Genomic DNA, 11,908 nt, shown 5'->3' with positions numbered 1-11,908 from the left:
ATTATGTCATAGTTTGCATTTCATTGGTTGGTTTGCCTCGGCTGCTACAAAATATAAAAATAAATGTCAGAAATCACAGAACAACAGTGGCTAGGCCAGGGGTCAACTATAGGGACAATCACCCTACTTAGTGTAAAAGACAAAGTTTGTATACTTTAAATATGGTCTTTCTGCCTATCTAATAGATGTTTCTGACGTGCTTATGTAGTAAGTCTACTTGAAATGAATGAATATTGATTTATTTTAATACTTGAATAACAATCAGAAGTATTTTTTGTTTCTATATTCACTGTCTCAGATACCTTTTCTAATGATAATGTTGTTTATAATACTTAATTCTCCAATTTTTATTTTAAAAACGTTTGGCAAAAAATCTTTTTACCTAACCTAACCTAACATCCAAGCGAGAACAACTTTCAAAATCCTACTATTTAGACTGTTTTCTGAAAACGGAAAATATGATATTATTTATAGTAGTGGGTATTGAAAAAAAAAGCAAGTAAATTGGGTAATTTATTAATTCTACAGGCAAGCCTAGATAATTTGGCATGACAAAAAAATCTATTCATAACATTAACTTAATAATACTCAAAAACCAGTACATATAAATGTGGCTATAAAAATGATCTAAGAACAAAGTTTATTTAAAAAGACCTTGAATATCGGGACACAAGGTTGAAGTTGCATCATTCATTGTCTGGTGGGATGTTTCGGCTTTGGCTAGTTAGGTACCATACTAACAACAAAAATGAGCCGTTACGCGATGTCGCGTTGCTGTACGATGCAGCATAGAAACCGATTAGAGGCATGGTTTTAATATAACTGTTTATACTAGGTAATATGTCTTTACTGGTAATTAGTGTTAATGCAACACTAATTACCACGTTCACATTTTAGTCAAGTTAAAAAAAAAATGTGTTGTATCATTTATTTTAAATAAAATATTTACCTATCCCTAATTGGATTTAGGAGACCGCAGACAATCAAAACATTTATTACTAAATCACCATTCTAGTACCAACACCACCACAGACCTCAAAAACCTCCCGAAAACCCGTTTTATTTGTGGATTTTGTAATAGATACGTCCTTATCAGCATTTCTTAGTCGAGTTGATTTATTGGCAATTCATTTTGATCAGCCATTAGGTAAACCTACAAAATATGACATATTTTAATAAAAAATATATGCTCTTTAAAGAAGTCATAAAGAGTAAATAGGAATATGGGCTGCAAAGAAATAAGTATATTATATCTACGTCCATTTTAACGGACAAATTAAATGTTGGTATACTGCACTTCTTTGAAGTGGTACTTATACGAAGTCTTTTTAAAATAATACCTACTCAGTAAAATGTTTGGAACATAATCATTTAACTTGAATATATAATGAAGTGGAATCGTTATTAAAACGCATAATTTAATATTAAGTACAATTATAGAGGTTAAAACACGCACGCACAGGCACACGCACACACACACACACCCACACGCATACTCACACCCTCACGCATACTCACAAACACGCACGCGAATTACTTTACACTTTAAATATATTGTAATGTCATTTTTCTTTAATGTTCATTTTTTAGTTAACTTAATTTCTTCTGTTAAAATGTCTATTATTTTTAATATCAACACAAATATTTTTGTTTGTATACCTACCCTCGTTTTTATGTTTATTTCTTGTTATGGAAGAGCGGTGTCTTCTGACACAGGGGTAGTAATACTACCCTTAAAAGAAGGCTCCAGCCATTAGTGTTTAAAGTAATTTTATTTACCCAAATAAACTATTTTTATATTTTTTTTATATTTTATATTTTTATTTTACTCGAAACCCCAATTTACGACATTCATATTTCTCAGGCTTATGGATTTTAATCTAGTAATGTAATAATCGAAACCTGTTACAATCGTTGCTTCAATAATTTGTAATTTGATAAATCTTAACAGAAATATGTCGATGAGTACTATCGACCAAGTACTCGACACAACCATATCGTAGTACTCTCATAAGCTCTTCAAAAAGGCACAATTTTTAGTAGTAATTGTATATGGTAAAGCCTGTCTATTGCACTTCGTTTTAATAAAGGTCAGTGTTCGGGTCTATGACTCATCTATGGTCTATGGTTGACAGCTGACGTGGGCACTGAGCTGCTGTTTGGTGTTTAGTGTTTACTGGTCTGTGCTGAGTGTTGACTGCTGGGCGATCAGTAATTTGATCGTGTGAATGTCAAATCGTGTGCGTTATTTACTGGTCTGTGTCGTGTGCCGTCTGTCCATCGTGGGTGTTACTGTTTCTGCCACTACCGGTATCTATTAATCAGAACATGTATCATATGAAAAATATTGTATCACAAGAACAGCTGTTATTGTTGCCAAAATGCATGTACCATATACGAAATTCCATAGAAGAGTGCACGAAAGACGAAACGGATATAAATATTAGTGACCAGGTTATCAAAATTCTTAAGGTTTATTTTTATTTTAATAGTTCACAATGATTTAAAACTTTTAGTCTTTCGAGTCCAAACCAATAATTGTGTGGTAAATTAGTTTTAGCTACTTTGTCTACTGTATAATTGCAATAGATTTATTACTCATGCCTTGTTGAGTTGGAACTTAGCATGTTTTATGGATCAGGTGGTTTCAGGGTTTGATTCCCGGGTTGGGCTAAAAGTTGATAGGTTAGGGAAAATTGGTAAAAATAAATTGACACTGACACTGACATTAGAATTTAAAATAATAACATATTTTTCTTTTTGTAGAAGATGCCTAATAGTCAACTAAGTGAATTGGAAGATAGACAAGATAAATTGCTTGCAAAATTAGATATTCTTTATGAAAGAATAAAAAACATCAGCCATCTTTGCAAAATTAATACAAACGAGGAATCAAAGAAGAAAGCTGTTAATAATGTGAGTTATTTCACTGGGTCCTGTGAGGATTTATATCATAGAACTATACTAGTTTACTGAACTATTAATTACTTTTACTTTCATTTTCCAAGTATTTTCCTCACTCTATACTGAACCTGGATAAAAATATTAATAGAAGGTAGCATACACCTCAACCTCTTATTCACACACATGTGTGAAGGAAGAGCAAATGTTCTAGTTTATTAGATATTCATCTGGGAAGTTTTCCACTTAGCTTGACTTTGTGTTCTCAAGCTGTTTAACAAACAAACCATTGTTTCTCCATTGGACTTAGTATTCTAGCCATCTTAGCTTATTATAGAAGCCCAGCAAATTGTCAAGTATTAAGGAAATGTAGCTCAGGATCCCAGGTAGCCTTATCACAAACATTTTATTTCATCTGCGTCCATTGAAGCTCTGCATATAGGGCTTTCAGTGGCACATTGTGGAAAGATATTTGTTTAACTGGCAGTCTTGGATTAAAAAATTCAGTTGACAGTGTCATTTTATATTGTTATAACAGTAATGCATTATTTTTCAGATAATCCCAGAAGAAGTTGTTATAGTGCTTAGTTCTAATGCACTTCCATGGTTTCTAAACAAGTTTTTGAAAGAAGTTAAACCGCTTAATGTTACATGGCATCTTCATTCATCTGTGCCTACTGAGAAAATACCAAAAATTGAAGCTTTTTTTAGAAAGTATCAAGATTTGTATAGACTGCAAATGGGTGCTAAGATTAATCTAAGACTGATTTTCAAATGTGGTATGTAACCATCTCTTATTGTCACTACCTAAATCATAGCATTTACTTTGCGCTCAAAATCCATGAATCTTCTTCTTTGAACTATGCCATTTCCGCACATAAGGGCTTTGTATGTCATCATGATAGGTTCATCATCATTAGAGTAAGAGAAACTGTTTAGAAATTACTCCCTATAAAGAACAAAGAAGAGAAGAATAGCCCATAGTCTGTGCTTATATAATAAAGAGTAAAGATTAGATTTTTTGAAGAGGTTCTGTTGTTTGTTTGTAGCAATGGGCAGAGTACTAGTTTATTACTCTGTACTCAGCATGCTCGGTTTAAATGCATAGTTATTCGGCTAAGCATGAGTCTCATAGAAAGGAACCTTCCTATAATATATGAGACACACTAAACTTGATTAAAAGACACTTGTTACCTATTACAAGACATATAAACATGCTTAAGGAACCCTTGCTACCTTTATGCGAGACGTACATTACTAAACTTGCTTAAAGACACTTGCGACCTTTATAGGAGACCTACTGAACATACATAATAGTCACTTGCGACCTGTATACGAGATATACTCAACTTTAATAAACGACACATGCAACCTCTACAAGAGACTTATTGAACTTGCATAAAAGGCACTTGCGACCTGTATACGCGATGTGCTAAACTTGCATGAACCACACTTGCTTCCTGCATACAAGACCTACTAATCATGCATAAAGGGCACTTGTTTCCTGTTTACAAGACATACTAAATATGCCCAAAAGACAATCATTGATTCCTGTAAAGGAGACGACCGGACCGGCTGCTCGCCGCCTGGTTTATCAGGATGTGAAGAGATGTGAAAACCTGAATAAAGGAACTCTGCCGAGTGCCTACTCGGTTTCAAACCAAATAAAACTGGATACCTGGTTACTCGTCGTAAAATTTAGGTCCTCTATGCATCTCTATTTCTTTATATCTAAGAGATAAACTTTGCGCCCAAATGATAAGCAGTTAAAGCAAATCTATTTTAGATTTATCGTATTTTTGATTGATAACAGAATGACTTTTTTTTGGGATTAATATTAGGATGAAATAACTTTTAATTTTTAAAATTATGTTTGATATAAAATGCCTTATATCGAAAATAATTTTGGAGAATACAGTGTTCATGTTTAAGAAAACCTTTTTTAATTGCATGAATAAAGCAAATTAAATGAACCTTAACTAATTACTTTTTGTCCCTTTCAGAATCCACTAAACCAGAATTAAAGTTCTCATCTTTGGCCTTTCCAATACTTGGTGCAGTGAATATCATAAGATACATGTGTCTTATATTTGATAACGTAGCTCCATATGACTATTGTAATCATGAAGTAGATGCAATGTTAGACTTGTCTTATCAGCTTGAAACAGCATCAGAAAAGAGTAAAGCACTACTAATTTCAAAATTGTTTTTGGAGTGTAAGGAATGGATTCATAGAGATATGTTCTCCATCATTGATTTAGCAGTCTTCAATGTTATAAACCAATCACAAAATGGTATTAAATATGTTCCAAAAAAATGGTTCAACAATTGTGAGAAATTGATATTGTAAATTTAAATCAATAAACAGTTTAACTGCGTTGAACTTTTTTGTACACTTAATTGTAAATTAAGTTTAGCTCTAAATAATTTATAAATTATTTGCATAAGATCAACATTCTATTTGCGCTTACAACATACTATACTTTTCAATATTCAGCCAACTAATACTATCTATGAATTGATAGTGGAAGCGGTGATAGCCCAGTGGGTAGGAGCTGGACTTAACTTTAGGGGGGCTGAGTTCGAATCCCTGCTCGCACCTCTAACTTTCTTAAGTTATGTATGTTTTAAGTAATTAAATATCACTTGCTTCAATGGTGAAGAATAACAACGTGAGGAAACCTGAGAGTTCTCCATGTTCCCAAAGGTGTGTGAAGTCTACCAATTTGCACTGGGCCAGTGTGGTGAACCAAAGCCCTTCTCATTGTGGGAGGAGACCCATGCCCTGTAGTTGTCCGGTAATGGGTTGATTCAATGATCTTACAAACAGGACAATGTATATTCAACATCAGGAGTATACAGAATATTTCCCATTAATTTATAAGACCAAATTAAGATGCCTTGAACTTGCAATTCAAGCAAAATTTTAATAGTTTTACAAGAAATGAAAAATATAGTTCAGCTGGTGTGTGCAGCAGTGACCTCTTTCCGTCCAAACAAAGATCAGTTTTCAAACAGTGTGTTCTACTTGCCAAAGATGATTTTACAGCTTCAAATGGAGTTTAATTAGTAAACTCCATTTTTTTAACTTTTCTTATAATGTAATCAATATATTCATTACTTGAAGTATATTTTAAAAATGTAAAAAAACAATTGCAATATCTTATCTTATACTAATATATAAAGCTGAAGTGTTTGTTTCTTTATTTGCTTGAATGCACTAATCTCCAGAACTACTGGTCTGATTTGAAAAATTCCTTATGTTTTAGATAGCCCATTTATCACCAAAGGCTATAGGCTACAAATCATCACACAAAACCAAAAAAAAGGAGGACCAAAATAGCACCATTGAAGAATGTCCCAAAGTAAGGGATTTAGGAGCTTTTTGAATTGGCAACTGAAAAGCAAAACAAAATACAGTTCAGATGCCTAAGACAACACTTGGCGCAATGAAGTCATCTCCCACCAATGCACTACAAGTGGAATGTGTTGATTCTCCACCTTGATTAAACTGAGGTTCAATCAAATTATTTAAAGTAATTGGCCCGAATACCTTAACATATTTACTGATGCCTCAAAATTATTACTGTTTGGTTGCGTTGGCGTAGCATGTTGGGTACTAAAATACAAAATTGGAATTCAATCCAAATGTATCTTCAGTATTTACAAGAGAGTCCATAGGAATTTAAGAAGCAATACTCTTTGTGGGAAACTGACTCCTTAAGGGTGGGTTTCAGGTCACTTCAGCATCTTTGGTAATCAGACAGCTGACGCCTGGGTTAAACTTTCAACCGAATCAAGTTCTATGACCTCTTAAAATCGAGTTCTATGAACTTCGCTGCTTAGGAAAATCAGACTTGGACAAAACTTGGAATGGTGAAAGGTGTATTGAATCAAAATCGGTTAAAGGCATACATCATGCTTATTCTTTACTAACAAAATAGATTCGCTGGGTCACATCAACTATCAGTCGTCTACGGATTGGACATGCTTGTACCCCAGTACATCAGCCAAAATAAGATTAAAGATTTCGAGATTATTCTCTGTGTTAGTGTTGCCTGGACAAAGGATCAGTCACACATATCCCTTTTTCCTAACCGAAATTGCCCTTTAATCTGTATGATATACTCCCCCTTCTACAATGCCTCTTTTATGGAGGGTAGAGGTAAGGAGAGTCATCTTATATGGGAGAAAAGTTGAAAAAGTGTCCAGTTGTTGCGCTAATTAACAGTTCAAAAATCCTCCACAATGGCGCTGGTGGATGCACAGGGTATGGTATGAATGTAGCAATCGTAGATGAATTGAAGTATGCAGAGTTAAAAAATTTAATGTCATTATCGACTAAAGTAGTTAATTATTGAGAATTTCAACAACTTACGTTGTACAAAATATTGTGGTAAATAACCTTACTTCCTTGTATCTCCATACTTCCTTGTTTATTTTTCAAGCCTACTCTAACAATATTTATATTTGGCGCTTCTTTTAAGAGTTACCCTGATGCAAATGTGGCGCCATCCTAATTTAATACATTTTGACGACACTTTTTCATATACACAGATGACTCTCCTTACCTCTACCCTCCATACTGTTTTGGCACTACGAAAATCCATAAATCTAAAGAAAAAGGAAAAAAATGATGGTGATTGCTTCTTTAGAAAAATTATAATATATTAATTTCATGTAGTGGGTACATTTAATCAATTATAATAGTAAAATGTAACCTACAAAATGAAATAAATACATAAAGAGGAAGTCGTAAAGACTGCAGAAAGAGGTGAAAATACAAAACACTAAAATAACAAAAACCGATCCAGTTTCATAAGTTTCTCCCTACAAGAAATTGCTCTATGCGTCTAAAGAAGAAGATTTCACTTCGAATACGGACTTTAGTGATTATATTCTCTTTGGTTCTTTGGTGTAAGGAAACGGTTGCATAAATCAAAATGACTAGTAGCCAGAGCAGTAAAGCCAGTAAAAAAAAAAAGTCGTAAGAGGTTATGTTTATAAAGTGGACAATTTTGTCGAGTCAGATCAGTTATTTGAGGAAATATTAAATTTTGTTTATTACTGATAAATAGCAAGATGCTCGTGACATTAAAAACTTTACAACAACAAACTTTTCAAATAGACATAGATCCGGAGGAGACTGTGAAAGCGTTGAAGCTCAAAATTGAAGTTGAAAAAGGTAAAGACTATGCGGCAGATCATCAGAAACTTATATATGCGGGTAAAATTCTTCTTGATGACAATAAATTGTGCACCTATAATATAGATGAAAAAAAATTCGTCGTTATTATGGTTACGAAACCTAAATCAACTGATAGTCAACAAGCGTCATCGACCTCTGCGCCCGAAGCTGGAGAAAGTGCGTCAACCGAAAGTGGTGATGCTAAAAACAAAGCACTGGAAGAAAATCCGAAGCCAGCTCCTGCTACTGAACCTGAGCGCCCTATCGAACCATCTGTCACTTCTACTGATCTTGACTTCGAGTCAACGGTCCAAAGCATTATGGATATGGGCTACAACAGACTGCAAGTAGAACAGGCCCTGCGTGCGTCGTTTAGTAACCGTGAAAGAGCAGTTGAATATCTCATAACAGGTATACCTGAAGAATTGCTCCAAGAACAGGAAGTTGAAGAAAGTTCCGATTCTGATGATCCATTAGGTTTCCTACGTGACCAACCACAGCCTTATTGCAAGCTATAAGCCAGCACCAACAAGCTTTTGTTAGAATGCTTAATGAGCCTATCAGTGCCTCACCAGCAACCAATATGGGGGCTACTGCAGCAACAGCTATAGGACCGACTGAAGGAGTTGCGGCAGACAGTCCAGTTACACAATCACCACAAAATGTCATACAAGTGTCTTCTCAAGATAAAGAAGCTATAGAACGATTAAAAGCTCTAGGATTTCCAGAGCACATGGTAATTCAAGCTTATTTTGCCTGTGAAAAGAATGAAAACCTTGCAGCTAACTTCCTGCTGTCTCAAAACTTTGATGATTAAAATAGTGCAACTACAAATTGAAATCCAGTCAGGATATTAACTAAGAATTCTTAATAAAACAGTTGAAGTCAAGTTGAATAAACTGTTAGGTTTACTTTTCAATCCTTAAAGAATGAAAACAAACACTGCAGTATATGATCTTATGCTTGAAAATAAACAGCCCATTAACCTGCTTTGTTTTTTTTCAAAAAAAATTGTCATATTACTAGTTTAAAGTAATAGATAATATGTAATAAAAATTCATATTGTTCAATTCTTTTAAATAAAAACAGTTATATAATGTATGATAATTATTTTTTTTATATCGGGTATTGTGACATGATCCTAGATTATTGTAAATGTATTGACAGGGTCACGAATCAAGATCACCCTAAGCTTAGCAAATGAGGATAGCATGCTGGTTAATTGGATTAAATCTTGTCTTTTCATTAAAATGATAATAATTTTTCAAATTTATATTAGCGTGGATTATTCTAGATAATTTAAATAACCTATACAAGTCAACTGAGTGTACTAAACATGTTACATATGAAAAGCACAATGATCTACCAGAGGATGTTTTGTCATCCAGGCCATACCTTTATTTATTCTTGGTGAATCAAAACATGGGAACTAAAGACCACATAATAGAAATTAATAAATATTTCAATCTATCAAATAAACTAACCCAAAATATGTCACAAAATTCAGCAAAGTCCAGTAAAAAAATATTTTTAAGATTAACATTATTTATTGCTCTTTCTTAATAGACAGGCTATACTTTTTTATTACACAATATGGTTTATTAGTTTAGAGAGGGGAGTTAAATGACACAATTTTGAATTGTGAACCACAACAACAACAACCTTCAATTAGTGGACCTATATATAAGTGGAGTGCCTGGGTTGGATCCCCAGTGGGTGCTATTTGGAAATTTATAATGTCTGAATTTGCTTTTGTTTGGTCTGCCGATGCCGCGTAGAAACCGTTTTATTAAATAGAAATTCATTTCAAGTAAGCCTAGTAAGCACTTTTGAAACGTCAAGTCTGTCTGTTTATACATATTATACATGTGACTCTACCACCGGTTAAGAAGGCAGATTCTACTGAGAAAAAGCTAGCATGAAACTCAACAGTTGCTTATTTCCAATATCAACAATTTACATTATAACATTCATTTTTCTATATTGTGAGAGATGAAAGTGAAGTCTGATGCTTTCAAGCAACCTTGTTAGTAGGAGATTCATCAAGGTATAGTAAACTTGCTGTAATAATGTGTTTTAACATATTTTTTAAACTTATGCATTGGTAGGTCCAAAATTACCTAAGGAATAATATTAAAAAATAATAATTATTATTTATTCAGGCTAAAAATAATGGATAAAATAATTACATGAATGCCCTAATCTCGGCGGAAGGAAAACCTATGTTAAAGAGGGTAGGTCTTTCCAGTTGTTACAAAGGGTGCTTATTTATTTTAAACTTATGTTTTATGATAGGAAAATAAAATAAATATTAAACAATAACTGTAGAATAAATTATGTAGGTCTGTATAGAGCATTCAGCATTTTAGGTGTTGTGTGACCGTATGTGCGTAAATGAGTGTGCAAGTGGATGCTTGTGTGCGTGCGTGAACAATATTTAAGACATTTAAAAAAAAAAAAAGACAAAAAAAACACATTTAAAAAAAAAAGACACTGAGCTTTGGTGATATTTCTCAAAGAGGGTCTATATACACTAGGAAAAGAGTTGGACCCAAGACGCTACCCTGAGGGACTCCGTAGGTGATAACAGCAAAGTCACTAGTTTGATCACCTATTTTCACACATTGTCGCCTACCCATAAAGTAGTTTTTGAAACAGTCCAGGGCAATACCCCTGACACCTACGTTGGAGAGCCTGCCACGCAAGATTGGAATTGAGAAGGTATCAAAGGCTTTTTGTTGGTCTAAGAATATACCAAGGTACTTTTTGCCACCATCGAGACAGCTACTTATATAACTGGTAACTTCAAGAACCGCGTCTAGGGTAGATCTTTTAGACCTAAAGCCGAATTGGTTCGGAGCAAGCATTTTAGACTTCTCAAGATATTTTGTTAACCTTGAGTTAACTACCTTTTCCAAAATATTGCTTAGCACACTCAGCAGCGAATTGGGTCTATAGTTCGAAACTACCCGTTTGTCACCATTTTTATGAACAGAGGTAACAAAAGCCTGTTAACAGCCTGAAAACTCCACTGATAAGCTCACGTTAATTAGGTGCACAATAGGCTGCGCAAGTAAGTTTTTAAATCTTTTAATAAAAGGTAAGCTTATTTTGTCATATCCTGCAGCACTACGTGATTTTAGCTTTAACATAGAACATGAGTGAGTTTAGGGGCACCGTATCTGATGAGAGGATTGGGTGCTTGCAGTGCTTATTAATGATCGAGGTAGAAAGATCACGACCTATACTTGTAAAATACCTATTTACACTTGATAAAGATTCTGCAGATACTTTATTTATAGTAAGTAGGGGGTTCATTGACGGTAAGCAAGTTACAAATTACAAACACAACTCCACAGGTACCTGTGGAGTTGCCACAGTTCAGCTTCAGCTTGCCTCGTAAGTATTCGCGCTTAAGCCACTTTAATAATTTGTAACAAATATTTCTATATCTATTAGATACTAGCTGAACCCTGCCACGCTTCGCTGTGGCACATTGTGATTGAATGGTTGAGAAAAATAGATCAAGGATAGAGACAATTATATATAATGCTAAAATTTCAGCTCGATCGGTGCTCGAACTTTTTGAGTTTTTGAAGCGTAAGTACACAAACCAACATTACATTTATATATATATATATAGATATGTTATTTTATTATGATCCGAGGGAGACTTTTTAAAAACTTTATATTAGCGATCTCTTTTCCTCGTACACTTCAATATCGACTGATTAATCCAAGGCTTAATAGGTTTCAATTTGTTCGGAATTTTTTTGGCATGCGCATTGTTTGCAATTATTTCATTGATATTATTACTAA

At 33.9% G+C, this 11,908-nt stretch overlaps 2 protein-coding genes across 4 annotated transcripts; both read left to right on the top strand.

Moving 5' to 3' along the window:
- The first annotated feature begins 2,159 nt into the window (after positions 1-2,159).
- LOC120624704 lies at positions 2,160-5,284 on the top strand. Of its 3 annotated transcripts, none has more exons than XM_039891384.1 (4): positions 2,160-2,454; positions 2,767-2,916; positions 3,458-3,680; positions 4,905-5,284. In XM_039891384.1, exons 1-4 carry the CDS (start codon positions 2,329-2,331, stop codon positions 5,249-5,251), a joined length of 846 nt encoding a protein of 281 aa, XP_039747318.1. In that variant the 5' UTR covers positions 2,160-2,328; the 3' UTR covers positions 5,252-5,284. The 3 variants fall into 3 exon arrangements, with proteins under 3 accessions (XP_039747318.1, XP_039747317.1, XP_039747319.1); XM_039891383.1 differs by having other exon boundaries at positions 2,160-2,472; XM_039891385.1 differs by having other exon boundaries at positions 2,161-2,310.
- Positions 5,285-7,863: 2,579 nt separating this feature from the next.
- Positions 7,864-9,190, top strand: LOC120624714 (UV excision repair protein RAD23 homolog B-like). Its single transcript, XM_039891398.1, is given in 2 exon segments — positions 7,864-8,584; positions 8,587-9,190. Coding segments are annotated over 2 exon segments (921 nt in total). The 5' UTR covers positions 7,864-7,983; the 3' UTR covers positions 8,907-9,190.
- Positions 9,191-11,908: the final 2,718 nt, after the last annotated feature.

Source organism: Pararge aegeria, chromosome 6, assembly GCF_905163445.1.
Source record: "Pararge aegeria chromosome 6, ilParAegt1.1, whole genome shotgun sequence".
In the NCBI taxonomy this organism is placed as follows: Eukaryota; Metazoa; Arthropoda; class Insecta; order Lepidoptera; family Nymphalidae; genus Pararge; species Pararge aegeria.
This window is presented reverse-complemented; position numbering and strand designations above follow the sequence as displayed.

Excerpts from the sequence above, each read along its gene's own strand:
- LOC120624704 (XM_039891383.1), top strand. The coding sequence starts at position 2,329 with ATGTATCATATGAAAAATATTGTATCACAAGAACAGCTGTTATTGTTG. Across the intron at positions 2,917-3,457 it reads AGAAGAAAGCTGTTAATAAT|ATAATCCCAGAAGAAGTTGT; the intron begins GTGAGTTATTTC and ends ATTATTTTTCAG. Across the intron at positions 3,681-4,904 it reads AAGACTGATTTTCAAATGTG|AATCCACTAAACCAGAATTA; the intron begins GTATGTAACCAT and ends TGTCCCTTTCAG.